The sequence below is a fragment of the Leptodactylus fuscus genome, chromosome 2 (assembly GCF_031893055.1).
Source record: "Leptodactylus fuscus isolate aLepFus1 chromosome 2, aLepFus1.hap2, whole genome shotgun sequence".
Taxonomy (NCBI): Eukaryota; Metazoa; Chordata; class Amphibia; order Anura; family Leptodactylidae; genus Leptodactylus; species Leptodactylus fuscus.
In genome coordinates, this window is record NC_134266.1 from 152,438,226 (window position 1) to 152,456,148 (window position 17,923).

At 38.1% G+C, this 17,923-nt stretch overlaps 1 protein-coding gene across 8 annotated transcripts in view; it reads right to left on the reverse strand.

Annotated features, from left to right (window-relative positions):
- The window catches only part of AUTS2 (activator of transcription and developmental regulator AUTS2), a 1,077,115-nt gene that overhangs the window by 65,528 nt on the left and 993,664 nt on the right, over positions 1–17,923 (reverse strand). For all 8 annotated transcript variants that reach the window (XM_075264852.1, XM_075264857.1, XM_075264856.1 and 5 more), the window contains one exon: positions 10,535–10,583. In XM_075264852.1, the coding sequence (XP_075120953.1) occupies positions 10,535–10,583 (49 nt within the window). The remainder of the gene's footprint in view (positions 1–10,534; positions 10,584–17,923) is intronic.

Consider the following 17,923-nt stretch of genomic DNA (forward strand, 5'->3'; position numbering starts at 1 on the left):
GTGTTACAGAAACGCATATCCTTGTTTCCCACTCCAGGATAGGAGAACAGTTCCAACTACCCAAGGCACCACAATTTAACTTTATTCATGGTTTTCTGTGACGCCATATGCTATAATACTAAATGTGTGATCTAATGATGGCCTCATTCACTTAAATTGCAAATGTAAAGATTGAGAGTTCTCAGTAGTTCATACCTTTTTTAATGGCTAACAACAAATGATGACATATTGCAAGCTTTCAGAACTGCTGCTAGGTCCCTTCATACCAGCCTGATGAAGGACCTTAATAGCAGTACTGAAAGCTTGCAATATGTCATCATTTTTTGTTAGCCATTAAAAAGGGTATCAACTACTGAGAACTCTCAATCTTTAAATTTCATATCCACTGGCTAATACGGTACAAAGTTAAATTGCAAAGTAATCATTCTCATATAAAGATAATGTAAGGTAGGCTTAGGGAAATTCTGAGACCCACTGGAGAAAGGAACCAACACAACAATAATAAGCATCATACTAACCAGTGAGAAGGCTAATATCCCCTGCTATGACTGTTCCTTTAAATGGTTAAATAAATGTATGTGTATACCATGTATAATTTATACACCATCGCACATGTGTGAACAACCTCCTGCAAAAGTTTGACATTTCAAAAGGTTCCTTACCCTTCAATTTACTTTGCCATGTATCTTATCTTATTCAAACAATCTAATTGCCACCCAATCTTTCAACGGCACATCATCTTAGCACCTAGCTGACAGGATCGGCATTCACCTGAGGGCCTCATTAGACTATGGCAGTTCAGCGGGACAAAAATACCTCAACAATACCTGCTCAACACCCAGGCTGCTGACTGACAAGCAAATAATTGGGCTAAACAAACCCAAAAGCACAGTGCAGCTGCCAGAAACCAGTGTGTGCTGCAAGTCTTCCACAATAACAGTCAGAGTAGTGACTGCTTCACGTCACTGTAAATCTTTGAACAGCAGAAAGTGGTGACACATAGCAATGACAGCCTTAGAAATGTCATGCTAGTTACTTCAGGGATTGAAGTCTCTTATTCACAGCGGCTTCAGGAAAGTGAGGAAATTATATAGGAACTCTGTGAAAGCAGCTAATGTTTTCAGGAATGGATGTATCTTTTGCCAGATCCTTAAATTTAAGAAGAGGTTGTCCGACATTCAGGCATTTTTACAAATACCCTTTTTGCCAGAAAAAAAAATGGAATACAAACATACTTATCAAAATCCTTCTGTCATCTACCGCCTGTGTCTAACTGCCCCACATTACGTCATAACTAGAGATAAACGAATATGCTCGATCGAATACTTCAGCCGCATAGCTCCCGGCGGCAGGGAAGGTGGGAGGGGCAGTAAAAATTTGAAGCCTCAGAGGTGTTTTTGCAACGGGAGCTATGTGTCCAAAGTATTCGATTGAGCATATTCGCTCATGTCTAGTCATAACCTCTTCATTTAGTTATAGAGATATTTAGCTCATGGCCACCATTAGACAATGCGTTCATGTGATGTTACTATTAGAGCATCATCACCGTGGCCTAGTAGATTTCAAGGACTGATGAAGACCACTGACAGAGAATAGTATATTCCACATTCCTTACTAAAAAAAAAAATTCTGAAATTAATAACACATTTACGAGTAGGAGCTGTTGTAAACTAGTCTGGGTTCATTCTGTAGCTCTACAGAAGTAGGTTTTTGTTGTCCACTAGAACCTTTGTGTCTAGAGAAAAACATTGCACCTACACACACAGCAAATGGCACCCTACGGCAACATACAAATTCTATTAGTTAAAAAAATTGACCAAAGAGACTCCAAGTTGCTTTGCCATGTTCACAGATCCTAAAACAGCTTGTAATATCATCAAGAGATATGTGTGGTGTACTGAATCTTATGCCTGTACTTAATGTATAGAATTTTACAATAGTTTCCTTGTGGAGTACAGTATAGCTGACCTAACAAATTAAAAACCATTTATTATTTTATTTTACAAGTGACAAAATCAACAAAACTCCCCTTTTCTATTTTTGCTGTTTGTATCCCAACACTTCTGGGTCACCCCTAGGTTTTATTTTTTACTTGTCAACATGAAGTTGTGACCACTGCAACCAATCAAGGCCCGCAGTAGTGAACTTGGTGTGTTGACATGTCACCGCTACAGTCGTTGATTGGCTTCAGCCACCATATATTTGTGTTGACATGTCACAACTACAGTCATTGATAAGCTTTGGCCACCATATATTTATGTTGACATGTCACCACTACAGTCATTGATAAGCTTTGGCCACCATATATTTGTGTTGACATGTCACCGCTACAGTCATTGACTGGCTTCGGCCACCCTATGTTTGTGTTAACATATCACTGCTACAGTTGTTAATTGGCTTTGGCCACCAAATATGTGTGTTGACATGTCGCTGCTACAGTTGTTGATTGGCTTCAGCCACCATATATTTGTGTTAACATGTCACCGCTACAATCATTGATAGGCTTCGGCCACCATCTATTTGTGTCGACATGTCACTGCTACAGTAGTTGATTGGCACTGGCCGTCATATATTTGTGTCGACATGTTACTGCTACAGTAGATGATTGGCACTGGCCATCATATATTTGTGTTGACATAGCACCACTACAGTCGTTGATAGGGTTCGGCCACCATATATCTGTGTTGACATGTCATGCTACAGTTGTTGATAGGCTTCGGCCACCATATATTTGTGTAAATATGTCACCACTACAGTCGCTGATAGGCTTCAGCCACCATATATTTGTGTAAACATGTCACCACTACAGTCGTTGATAGGCTTCGGCCACCATATATCTGTGTTGACATGTCACCACCACAGTCGATGATTGGCTTCGGCCACCATATATTTGTGTTGAGATGTCACCGCTACAGTTGCTGATTTGCTTCAGACATCATATATTTGTGTTGACATGTCACCACTAAAGTGGATGATTGGCTTCGGCCACCATATATTCGTGTTGATGTGTCACCCCTACAGTCATTGATTATCTTCGGCTACCATAAGTTTGTGTTGACATGTCGTCATTGGACCAGGGAGAATAAAACATGCCATGGATCCAGAAGCGTTGGAACAGTGTACAGTGTTGGTATTACTTTATAGCACTATAAGCATGGACACAAAATTATAATTTATATTATATTTTATCAGAGGTTTCCAGGGAAATACATTTACATATTCTTTAACAAAGTACTTGATCACATAAAACTAGAATGATATATTTTGATAAAATATATGAAAAAAATATATTATATATTATATTTTTATAGTATATAACCTGTAATAAAAAAAAATACAGAAAAGTCAATCTGGAAACTGGATAATAACGAATAGCGCTACTTGATCTTCAATGGTAAATAGCGACGCAGTATTGCTGGAGTTGAGGGGGTTAGTCACAGATGTATTGAAATGAGTGTAATTACAAGGGCATTGTTGTGCTGTCACTATTAATGTGTGTGTGTACTGTATGTCTAATACTGTACTCTTGGCTAATGTTCTGAAAAGCATCCAGTCCAATTGTTCTTAACCTGTGAACCATGACAAATGCCTTGCAAGCTGTATTTATGCCCTATACTATTGTTGTAGCATGTTACCATGTCTCAAGCATCATTTAATGCTGTAACCAAGATGCCGAATATTCAGATGTTCTCCCCTGTTAACGGCCAGCCTAAGCTCAATAGGCAAGTCACTCTTGAATGTTCCTCTGGAGCTTGTTTCCAAGGAGACCGTGCCCTCAGAGAATAAGTAACCTGAGCTGTACCAGCCCCCTATTCTCTTTTGACAAGATGTTGACTGTTAGAGAATGCCACATCCCCTGGGATTAATAGCTTACTTAGAGGTTGAAAATAGTGGTGCCAAACAAGTGCTCCATAACTGGCACCCACTTCAACATAAAACAAGAATGACAATTAATGGATTTACAAAGCTTATGGAAATTGTGTCTGGAGCTGCCTGCTTGTCTCCGACTTGAAAGAATTGACTGTGTTTGTTTTAATCTTAGAATTCTGTGCCAATATATCACTAAACCATGAAATACATATACTTTATCACGCTCAACTAATGCTACTACGGCCGCACCGACCGAATTCCTACGTAAATACACTGAACCTATAAGGGGCAAAGGTTAGAAGGTAAGAGGTAAACTAATCCAGTCGCAGTGATATGCCCAATAACATCAATCCTTTATGATAATTGTTATTGGGGATATTAATTATTGGGGACATTTACTGTATGTACTGGTTATCATGACATATACTGGTCAGAAATATATCTACACATGGATCCCCATAAAAGTACACACTTGAGAAAGGGTGTTTAGCCCAAAACACGTTGCGTATTAAATAAAGAGTTAACTGTAGACCACCACGCCTCTTGTCTCCGTTTTTCCTGTCCACTGGATGTTCCAGACGCCAACACCAGCTGTTTGGCGTATCAATGGCTTGGCTGCTACTGATGTCCACTTATCTGCATTGGTTCCTTCCATACCTTGGAGGCTCCTCACCTACATGTCTACATAGTGGAGGTGAGCTATTGTCACAACCACCAAAGGTGAGCCTTCTACCGTATTGTGTCCATCATCTGCTATGGTATCACGCTATTAGCGTTTGGTGCTGTGTATTTTCTTTCTTCTTGGTGCCCCATAAAAGGTAAGTCAGTTAAAGGCAATCGGTCCAAAGTGTCTCCAAACACAATAAGACCTTATTGGTCACAAATCTATGAAGTACTGCAGAGATGATCATCTTTTTTATGGAAATAAAAAGCGAGGCAAGTCTGGTTTACAGATTCACCTACAGACATCTTTGATGAAGATAGAGGCCAAAAATGTCAATCACAGATAAAGAGGAGACATTGGGGACCAATTTCAGAGGCGAGTTGGTGTACTTTTAGCAGTCTTTTGGCAAAGCGGGCCCAACTCAATTCACTTACTGGTTGGTTTGCATATCTATAAAAAGGTTATTTCTGCATTGCTTCATCGGTTTGTGGCCACAATGGTTTGTTTCTGCTTCTATTATTGGTTCCAGAGAAATTTTGGGCCTAACAGACTCCCTTTAATTCAGATATGTATGAAGAATAATAATAAAATAAATAACAAATTCAATGTCCAAAGGTTAAAGTGTCTGCGATACAGTAGGTGAAATGTGACAGATAAAGGAGAATAGTATTTTCAATAGACTCTTGAAGAAATCCAAATATGTGCACTTCCTGCAATCAGTCAATTAATATATGCACTTAAGACTATTCTCCTTCCAAAAGAGCACTTGAGAACAATTCATTTGCTCTCCAGCTTGCTATCTTTTAAGCAAAAGTTTGCACTAAGCATTTAAACAGCTCATTCAGGACTTTATTCAACACACCTTAAACAAACAGATATTGTGTAGCACTCACTCATCAGCTGATACCATGTGCGTGCTAGAGTGCATGTGTTCCCAATGCGCTCACCAACAAGATAATGACTTAGGTAAACTTCAGTGTTATGTCGCTCCATTAAAAACCGAATAATGAAAACAAACCTTGGCCTGAAATGTGATGGCTGCTACAGGAAAGGCTACATTGGTTATAATAAAAATAGAGTAGTCGCTCTAAATATTTTGTAAAAATACCAAAAAATAAAAATGCTGAAAAGAATTGTGAAATCTGCTTCTGTTTAATCGCTTATGTGTTGTTGGCCTTTACCCATGTATTGACTAAACCTCTGAAGTTAACACAAGTAGTGCGATATGGTTCAGCTTTTGTATTTCATTCCAAGTAATGAAAATTGATCAAAATTTAGTGGACAATATATTAGTTAGGAAGAGACTGCAGAAAATAATGCACAAGTTGTTAACATTGTGGTCTGCTGACCTGCGGGGCAAGAGGATACTTTCTATAAAAAGGGTTGGAATACTTGGCATGTGAATGTAACACCTTGTCATGTCACCATTCCCTATCTGACCTAACCCTGTCCCATTATGCTTGGACCCTGCTCTTGAAAGGACAATGTCGTACTTATCGCATGGCAAATACAATTACCCTTCATTAAGCTGAGGACCTAAGCAGCAAAATATATTTGTCTAGGATAGTGGAGAAAAAAAGAAAGAGGACAGAAGTCTTGTGTAAACAGCGGAACAATGAGGCTTTATCTTATCTCAAGAACGTATTGCTGCTTGTCTGTAACTGTGTGCTTTACTGCCAAAATAAAATAAATTGAATCAGCTCACACATGATAGCATGTTCTTTCCTAAGTCATACTAATTGCTTGGCTAATTGATGTTTGTTGAACTTTCTCCATTTCATTGAGTGATTAGGTACAAAGCTAACAGTTGACATCTGTAGGCGCTTAACTGGCGTCTGTAATTACTGTTAATGTTAAATAATTGTTAGTTAATTGGAATGGTAACTGGCTGAATGGAATCCAGATTGTGAAACAACAAAAAGAAAACCTATTTAAATAAACATACATCTTCCACAAAAACATTTCACTATGGTTCTGAAAGCCTGCCATCCACCATCAAACTGAGGAACCATCTCCAGGGATCCATATTAAGCTATTTACATAGTAAAGCTAAAAGACAGAGTCATAACCCATAAGTTCATCCTATTCAAGTTTCAAGGAGTTTCGTGAGTCCCCAGAAAGACTATAGGTGCCGTACGTATTAGACCGAATTAGATGGAAATGGATGTTTTCAACCATAATAAATATTCAAAGGCCTAATGATGACACATGAATGTAGCCACGTTTGCAATTGTTTTTTCCTGACAGTTGGACAAAAAGGAATTTTTGTTCGTACAAAAGATTCTACTCTCAGAAAGATCACCCAGTCCTTTCCCTTTTTTTATTGAAAATTTAGAAACAAGAAGGAAGACAACGTGGAATCGTGTTTGTGGGACAACTGTTCACCAAACATTTGTTCAACCATCAAAATATTTGTATGTAATAAGTATGGACGCCTTAAATAAAATTCAAATCATACTTTTATTAGAGGCATAATGAATCACTTCTAACCCAATGAATGGCAAAGGAAATCCATAGAATGACTACTAACATTGTGATAATATCAAAGTTCTGACATGACAGGTGAACAATAAAAAGGCTACTCCATTTTAACCAAGGAACTTCCACGTCTAGTGGTGCAGTATCACTATAAGACTATATTATCTATCCATTTTTTTATGTAGATTGTGAGCCCCATATAGAGATCATGATGTACAATTGTTCCCCTATTAGTATGTTTTTGTACAATGGAAGGAAATCCACGCAAACATGAGAACATACAAACTCCTTGCAGATGTTGTTCCTGGCGGGATTCAAACCCAGGACTCCAGCGCTGCAAGGCTGTAATGCTAACCACTGAGCCACCGGGTTTCCCCGTTATCTATCCATTTCTATGGTGATGACAAGCCATGCTTCACTATCCAATATTTACGACTCATCTGACTACTAACATGGCCTGATTCTTGTCATGCACCTACAGAACTAGTGTCAGGGACAGATGTCAATCTGTGAGACATTCATGTTACAATAATAGCCCCCATTGGTCAGAAACTTTACACTCTGCATCACTTGGTTCAAGAAATCCAGTTATAAACATCCGCCATATACTAGCAAATGATCACATGGGCCCCAGATGAGTATAGTTTAACCATATCTACCACACAATTATGTATTTAACCTCAATATTCATCAAAATACACAACTTTTTAATGGATATATGTGCATATATATATATATATATATATATATATATATATATATATATATATATATATATAGTATATATATATATATATATATATATATATATTATATATATATATATATATATATATATATATATATATATATATATATATATATATATATATATATCACAATTTCACTGCCCAAAATTTTTATACACTTTGGAATATCAACAACATAATTTACAAATGCTTATTTACTGGTCAATTGTAACTGATCATGGATTAAGCCTACTATTTTCATTTCATTCTGCCACTTCCAACAAAAACTTTTTGGGACAAATACAAACATTAGGTTGTATGTAAGGTTTGAAAACTATGTTATACATTATCCTACATGTACATATGAAACCTATATGTTACACCTTAGAACATAAGTTCTTAGGAAATGTGAGACAATTGCAAATGCTAGTAGGAACAAAATTACATGTAGTCCGTTATATCTAGTCTTTTAGATTTCTAGAAGAATTGATGCCTTATTGTGTATGTTGCTGCCCCCCTACTTCAACAACACAAATACATTCCCTAGATACAACTCTGCGTCCTCTACATATTGTATAAAGCATAAACCCAATAAACATAAAGAAAATGTCCTACACCTAAATGATAAGCGCTAATAATCCAATCCTAAATTCTTCATTCACATTCATTAAATTGTCGCATGGCTTTTATAGGAATGAAACAATTGCCGTGCTACCTAGTATAAAAAGCTAATGACCAATTCATTACAATGGTTCTTTTATAGACCCTCCGTAAATAATTCACGGCATTAAAGAATATCACCATTGTAGATGTTCACATTGTACGGATTGTTGTCTACAAGAAGAAGTGGAGAAATGCTGATACAGCAATTATCTAGACTACAGATTCTCTGGGATTAAAGAGTGTTAAACTGCTAATCTAGGAAATCTCATTAATCATACATAATGTATTGTTCTAATTGGATATCGATGTCTAAATCCCATTTACAAACCTTGTACAATCAGACTGCTGTGTGAATTGGGGCTTTTAGGAATACAGATATGGTTCAGAGAGGAGAAAATTGACCTTCCTTTCAGCGTTTTCTTTGCTCTTGGCAAGTAACACTACATAATGCGTAAAGGAGCCCTGACTTTTAAACACAGGCGAACCTGCTTTGTTTAAGAATTGAAACATGATGTTCATCAAACTGACAGCTTCTCGACAGCCTTGTCAAACTACCTATCCACCCAATCGCTAAACATACTGCAGCCAAAACCTTACTAGACTCACACATACACACCAGAGGTCTCGCACCTGTTTTTTAGATCTTATTGACATTATTCAAGAACAGAAGATCTTCTTTCAAGTTGTGATATACTTGATGTTTAGACAACTAATCCCCCCAAAAAATAACAAAAGGCCTCCCCTTAGGCCTTTCTACTCCAAGACGGAAAATAAATACCAGTCTGCCTAGTTTTTTCAGCACCTGGGTTATGTATTGAGCCCCAGCTTGATTCACAGTACCAGCATGAATTAGCATATGGCAAGAAGAGGGGGGCTCCTGAAGGGAGAAGAATGGGCCCATTTTGATGGAAATAGAGGCCAAAAGAATAATCTACCATCCACTAAAAAGCCTATTTGTGTGTGGATTCCCAAGCAAAGACTAGAAGAGCTGATGTTGATTTTAGAATACACAAAGAGGCTTTAATCCTTTCAAGGGAACTAAATCACAACAGAAGAGAACCTCACAAGAAAGTCTTGCTGTCAAGGATGCTTATTCAGAACCAAATAGATGCCACAAATCAAACCCTGTAAGTAAACACAAACAGAAATATGGGAAATGCGGTCCGGAGAATAAAAGAGAACAGAGGGGAAAGGAACAAGGCATCCTCTTCATCAATCATGCCTCATTCTTGCTGAAGTGGGCTCTTCACCCCAGAAACTAACTATAGGTAGGAATGTAGATTGACTGCGCCAGCGCCTCGCCTTACAAGTCCACATGTACTAAAGAGTCAATTCCAATAACTTTAATTATATTACCCTCTCCTATTATACTATATTATAGTACTAGATGACCCTAATACGCCATAGACAGCAGACCAGTTCTCCGAAGTAGATACAAATGTGTCATTCCTTACCTTTCCCCTTAGCTTCAGATATCCCAAATGTAAACTTTTGTGCTAACCACATCGACCGAAAGGCTTTTTTCCCCCCAGCTCTTCATTTTCCTCTCATATCTACTAATGTCATGATTTTTTAGCCAAGAAAATAAGGCTAAAAACAAATGCAATCTACAATCTAATAGATGTTGAATCGTGCCAAGTAACATATCTGGTTAAAACTTCAGCCATAGTAGAAAGGTATAAAATGATCATTTTATTTTTCATACTCAAAGCCATAAACTCGTGTTGCATCGGTGATCATACAAGTTGATAGACACACATAGGGATGTGTTTACCGCAGTACTATTCAGAAAATGTGTTTCATGGTGGCATAACTTCTTGAAATGAATCCTAATCCCAGTTTGGAATATAAGAGCCCTAACTCTTCTATAATAAAATCAGTTTTGCAGAAACACATAATTGTTATGCCTCTTCTCCCACGACCTTCATCTGACAACACTTATAATAACGGTGACCACTATACAACCCAATTGTAACATTTTATAATCCCCTACTGCTATTTTGTCTTAAAGGAATGTTTCATCTTCACAATCTATATTTCATCAGCTTCGAACAATTTTTGCAATAATTGAGGCCATGACAGATAGAAAATGATACAAGAGATAATAAATAATAGATAATAATAAACTTACCATTATTTGGGATGGCGCTAAAGAATTTCTCAGAACTGGCATCCGAAACCTAAAATACAAAACAGGTTCAGTCATTTGTTTCTTTAACAAATTTATAAACTCGAAAACATATATTATTGCATGTTCTGGAGACATATACAGGAAATATAATCCAGTAATATATGAGTAATAACGCAATGTTTATCCACAAAGTATTTGGCGGAACAATAACAGAGTTGAGTAAGAGGAAGCTGCAGTCAAATACAATTCCACTAGATGGTGCTATTTAGCTACATATTTCATAAAGTATTTTTTTTTTTCTCCAACCAGGCCAAATGATGTTGTTTCCAGCCTCATGCACTTTTTGATGTGCTGTGTTACCAAATGTGATACAGCTCAAGTAGTGCAGTGGTGTTGTGGTTTCATAGGCACATTATTTTTAATCACTCCGTCTCTCTTGGCTCAGCACATTTCTGTTACACTGGGATGTTTCTAAGCCTGTAGTGGTTATGCCAGATACCAGTTATTATCGTGTACGAGTGTGATCTTATAAATACGTTTGCAAATTGTCTAAATCTATTTTGAGATACATATTGCTAATGGTACAGGGCTCAAGCACACTGCAATGTAGTGACTACATGACATATTGTATAAAACAATTTACGTTACATTTTATTGTCCAAAATACACATAATGGTCCTGTTTATTACAAAGTCTTTGTATGGCTGGTTTTAGACTTGTATAAATGTTTATTTTTAACTTTAGGGATAGGGAAAGGTTGTAAAAATACAAAAACAAGACTTGCACTATACATGTCTTGGGACATTGATTTACTATCTATTTGCTAAACTTGCAAGCTTGATAAATGAACATAATTCCTAATTTACAAATATCAATAAGGCAAACATAGGTTGAAAAATGTTAATCTATAGACGATGGAATATATTAAACCAAGATCCTTTTACAACTGCAAATGATGGGCGACATCATCAGCAGTATTGACTTGTCCTGATCTTCTGAAAGTCAAAGGTCAACAACCTGACCACAAACAGTGACTGCCAACGTGATGCTTAAAATACTGTATATGTTGCTGTTGGCCAGCATGAACTTGGGCAAAGGAGCAGAACAAGACTAGAATAATTGTTGTATATGGGTTCTACAAGAAAATGTCTTTTTACCAAAGATATAAACACATTATTGATACCCAGGAAGAAGTTTCTACACCTACCTAAAATACTGCTATCTAATACTACTAAAATCTAGAATGTAACTACAAAATTAAGTATATCATTCAGATCTTCAATCTATGTAGCAAAATGCTTATGCAAAATATGTATTGGTAAATATATGCGTATTGAATTTTAAAGGCGGTTTAATAAGTAGCTTCCAAGAGGCCAAACAAATATTTGGGTTGGTAAATTTGTATACATAGGTTTTCTGCCAAGATTAGCACAATTTTATGGTGTTTACTATTATAAAAAAAAATTAAAGCCACCCATTCACATGAAATACAGAATAACTATTCATGATAACAAGGCTGGACAAGGTGGTTACTTTATACTACAGAGCCAAATGTAAATTTACAATATACGCAATGTATTCTACATACTAGCTGGAATTCCTAAAATAATTTTTTAAATAATATGAAAGAAAAAAGGAAGTATGATAAATAAACAGTTACATTTATAGTAGTATATATATATATATATATATATATATATATATATATATATATACACATCATCTCATATATTTCTTTGAATAATTCTGTAATTTAGTCCCAGGATAAATAAATACAAGGGGAGAAGAGTCTATAAATCACCCAGTAAACAGGTAATTTATATAATTATGCCTATTTATTTATCCAGATTTTAATTTTAAGTAAAACAAATTTCAAATGGACTCAGCCGTCGAAATATCCCATGGCAAATGAGAAAAACTGCGACACAAAGTGATAAAAATTAGCACAATTTATTAGATGCGGTGTGCGGTGCCAATTTTATTTTATTTATCTCTTATTACCTTATTTTCCCTTATTTAGGCAATAAATGCCACTCGTCGACTTCCACGGCTTGGCACATACAGAGCCAAAATGCAAGCCTTTGGAATATATGAATATTACTTTCTGCAATCTTCAATAAACTAAAAATATATACATTTTATATGACCCATGGATTAATATACTTAAGTGATAAATTATTCCTCAATATCTAGGAAAGCCGCTCTATGTCATGGATTAAATATTCTTTCTACATTACAGCTGGTTATACACAATTGTCCGTTAAATGTATCCACGATCAAAAAGAAAAATACTACACGAAAAATATATATATTTTATTTACAATGCAACAAGTGACATAAAAAAAAATCATTTTTTTGGAAAGTGTAATTTTATCAACGTTGAGCTGTCATCTCCCAATCTACATCCCATGCAAATCACAGTTGTTGAACTGATTGTGACTATTCTTCCGCTGTCAGTTGATATTAATGGCTACATTGACAATCTCAAATTCATATAGCCAAAATGAGACTCCTTAACACAATCAGGGAATAGGGTAACCTCATTTTATTCACTATTGTTCCTACAGAACTTTTCATCATGATCATAATAAGGAGTTTTCAGCGGAAAAAAAAAGGTAATCGTTTTACCGTGACAAATAATAAATGGATGACGATTTTCACGTTACCCTTTATAAATCGCAACGTTAATTCAACACATCAGCGCACGCAAGGACCGTTTGCATATTCATATATCAGTACTTTATTACAGCTCCTCATTAAGTAATACATAATTAATAGCAAACACTGACCTTCTATGACCCAAAAAAACCCACCACACACAGGTATGTTATATATCATGTATAGATCATAAATTTACATGAATGTACAGTACACGGCGTTCAGGGCAGACATCTTCAGTCTGAAGGTCCAGTGCAATGTCAATCACTACAATATATTCTAATTGGTGCCATTAATTTTCTTTTGTTAAGCAATGATCTACAGTATGTTGGTACTCTTAGGACAAAGGCTAACAATAGTAACCATAAAGGCATCTCTTGTTGATATATATATATATATATATATATATATATATATATATATATATATATTCCCAATATAAATAAAACCCTGACTTCCACAGCATTGTCACAGGAGAGCTGAGAGGCAGAGAGCTGGTGCTGGATATAAATAACTGGCGTAGGGCAGAGGAGTGGGAGATGTTAAGGAGGGCAGTCAGGGATACAGAGGGCAGCTGCCTAGCTGCTTAGCTACATTCTGCCTTCCCTGCCCAGTTGGGACCTAGATCAAAGCAATCTTTCCAACATATTGTTTTCCGGGAAGTAGGCTTCAATGGAATACACAAAAGGACGTGGCAAGGAAACATTAAATTGAAACAAAAAAGAAAAAGTTAAACAATAAAGGAAAATAAATAGTAATAAAAAGACAATACACATTGGAGCTACTCAATCTGGCAATATATTAGAGCTGGTACTTGGGACCATTGTTAGGTTTTGTGGTTTTATTTCTGTACATCTAGAAATATTGCCATGGCAAGTACACCCCATTTCTTCTCTCCTGTCATTGCTTTCGCCTGGTACCCCTGTATAGCCAGCAGTGCCATGGCATGGATGTGCCAGCTCTCCTCCTGAAGGTAAACAATAACAAGCCAACATGACAATGACAAGCTGTGGGGCACAGGCTATGGGTGGATGACTGATACGGTACCTGGAGAGTGATTCATCCACAGACTACGATCCAGATCGGACTTCAGATTCGCTCACCAGATAAACAATGCACTGTGTTACCCTGGCAGTAATAATCCAAGTGAGCAAGATTCCTTGCAGCCATTGAAGATACATCCAGACATCCAGGGAAGGGGAAGGATGCTCTGTGTGTGTATATATATATATGATATATATATATATATATATATATAAATATGTATGTATATAGATAAAGTAAGAGAGGTGATGAGCTCCAGATCCCGGGTGCTGCCTGCACCGCACGTCCAAGGGTTAATGACAGACAGACAGAAGAATCACAGCAGCTGCAGCAGCAGCAGGACAAAGGAAGCAGCCATGTGCCCGCCAGCTCCTGATCCCCCTCAGCAGACAGACAGCAGTAGCAGCAGCAGCAGCTCCCCTCCCTCCCTCCTTCCCTGCCTGCTGCTCCTCCTCCGACTCACACTGCTGATCCCTCACCCTGCAGCTCCTCACAATCCCGGGACACCCCCTGTGAGGGAGAGCAGCTCCTCCAGCGCCCAGATCACTGCTCTAAGTCAGGGCATCAAGTGAATTCCATCGGAATAGATCCTTCCAGGGCACAAATCCCATCAGGGAGAGCTGGATGTATTCCCTTTCTTAGGTGCAATCCTCCAGTCATTCAGTGGGTAGCCAGGCTGAAGGCAGTAGTCCTCCTCCTCCTCCTCCTCTCCTTCTTCTTCTTCTTCCTCCTCCGCTAGTCCTGTCCTGAGATGGGCTCTGCTCACTGGCACATAGATAGCTCCTTGCTCAGCTGCAGCAGTCACACTAGGTTCTTTCTATGTGTGTGTCTCTCTGTATTTCCAGGCTGAATACAAGTGCTTATTCATAGACTGCATTCCAGAGCTGGGGACATCCCACAGGCTGGGCCTGCCCCTCCTCTGACTTCCTCCATCAACCTGACAATCATTGAGCCACCTTCTCTATGCTGCTTTCACATCTCCTCACCCTACATTCTCATCCCTTCTGCTGCTGCAGTCATCCCATATCTGCATCTTCAGGGGGTTAGTAGGCATCGTGCCCCGTATACCTGTGTGGGACCATGTCCCTCAACCACCTTGTCACATACAGGTAGTAGAAAGAAATCGAATGTATCAGGCTGTTAGGAAGGTTTGCTAAATATGAGCTCATTTGTATGTAAGGCAGGTAAAAGGTTCGGGATTCGCAGTGAATCAGTCTGATTCACCTCCTGGAAAATGAATAGATATGAGGATTGCAATACAATCATCACCAGTCCCATCTAAGCTGTGCACTCTAGTGATGACGGAGTTAAAAATTCTAAACCCTGTAGATTGGGAACAGAGTTGCTCAGGGTGCAGGGTTGCTTTAGAATGCCCCGTTAACCCTTTCCGTTCCAGAGCGCACAGTTTACAGGGAGCACTTCGCCAGCCTGAACATTTCAGCGAGTTAAGTTTAATCTCGTAAAATGAACCATTTGATCATCAATATAAGATGGTGGAATCGAGATGTCAGTTTCACGATATGCAGTAAATTGAGCTGAATCAGTAGCGAAGAGAATTTCAATTAATTTACCAACTCTCTTAGCAATGATCGGGTTAAAAGTCACAGTCCTGGAAACTGCAGTCACCTAGTTATCCTAGGTTCTTTTAACTATTCCTTTTCCAGCACAGAAAGCTCAGAGGGATCTCTCGTCATCGAATTTGCAGAGGATCAGTACAAATCATATCCCGGGGAATCCATGGAGAAGAAAATTGTTAAAATATTCTTTAATCAATACAATATGTTATAACTGATTCTCCAGGATCACCCAGTCATATCTTCAAAGCCGGAGTATTATAAAATACAACAAAATAGATACCTCCATGTTATGACAAATATGTATGTATATGCACACATGTATAGCATATATATAGTGTATATGCATATATATATATAGAGGATCTTAGCTACTGTATTTGAAAGATTTTCTATAAAAACAGTGCAATGCATGCAGCGTGTAATACAGCAGATTACTGATGTGAGCGCGGCATTGGGCATGAAAGTAATTGTTAGGAGAATGAACTGCCTGCCACATTAGCTTACAATGGAGGCCGCTTTTGCAATATATTCATTCAGACAGCATTAAAAGGAGGGAGACTCTTTGTATGCTGTGCAATACCGCAGTGTTTTAAGGGTAGCAGAAAGAATCTGGAAAGCAGTTTTACAGTCTGAGCCGGTGATGACATATCATTAGAATATGCTATCACGGGTCCAGAGAACCACAACTCAGGCCCATTATCTGGAGAACAGTATTGCTTGCAGGGAAAAAAAAAAAGGATTTATACTATGCCAAAGAAAGCCATGTCATTTCTAACCCCAATGATCAAACCCATATTGATAACCAAGCAATAGTATTTCCTTGTGCTATTTCATAAGGTGCTAAGTTTGGAAAAGCATATACTATATATATATATATATATATATATATATATATATATATATATATATATATGATCATATGCATATATGGATGAACCTCAAGCTCTTGAACTAGGATAACAGGCCTCATGATAAAAGTATCACACTAGCACTGTGCTGACCCTCATTTGGGTCCACCAGGGAACCTGAATGATGGAGACCCAGACCGCTAAAACAGGACTGTCTGCTCTCTTTCTCCTGACCTGCTTGGCTCCTATTTTCCTGGTCTCTTAATGAAGACGCTAGAACCAGTCATTTAACATGTTCAATTCTCAAAGTAGATTTTGTATTGGTGTGTTTTCCATACTTTTTACTATTATTCTCAGGGTAGGTCATCAGTGCCAGATCTGCGGGGATAATCATCAGCTTTCTAGGCAGCCTTCAGCACCACTTATACAGGGTATGGAGCTGGAAATAGAAAGACCTGTCTATTCTATAGCTGCAATGCCAACAACTCTACCCCCACATAAGTGAATAAGAACAGAACTGCAGTACTCCAGTTACTACACGATGGACTGAGCCTTCTACTTTTTGCTTCATTCACTTCATTCATTCTGTTGTGCTGAAGGTTGCCTGGAACAGCTGAAAGGTGTGGCATCAGGATACCTCCCCCTCAATGATATGATATTGATGACATATTCTCAGGATAGCTCATCAGTATCAAAAAATGTCCCTTCAACTTAGAAAACCTCTTTAATAGAATAAGATTTATACTTGTTGCTGCCATGAAGGTATGAAGAAGGAGTGTTTTATCATGGCGTCTCCCCTCCCAGTACCCGCCCACACTCTCCTAAGCCACAAGCCCCGCCTTCTTCCTAGGTCTGTAACACTAACCTGGGAGGCAGGGGCAGTGAGGCGAAGAGGACCGAGAACAGCGGAGACCGGACCAGCAATCTGTGCAGGTAAGTAGCTACTAGAGATGTTAGCTAATCTCCCATTAGAATGAATGGATGCAGCCAGTGTGCAGGGGGTTAAGGCTGTGTGCCGGCTGCATCCATTCATTCCTATGGGACCTAGCTAACATTGTTAGCTTTTCCCACAATGCTTGGCCAGTAGAAAAGCATTGTGGGAAATAATCCTCGATCTCGATCCCACCTAAAAAGATCATTTTTGGCATTCCGATCGCGATCGTGAAATTTACTCGATCGACGATCGGAATCCGATCTTTTCCGAACACGATCGCTCAACCCTAGTTAACACAATACTCATGACACACACAGTAAACTTCTCC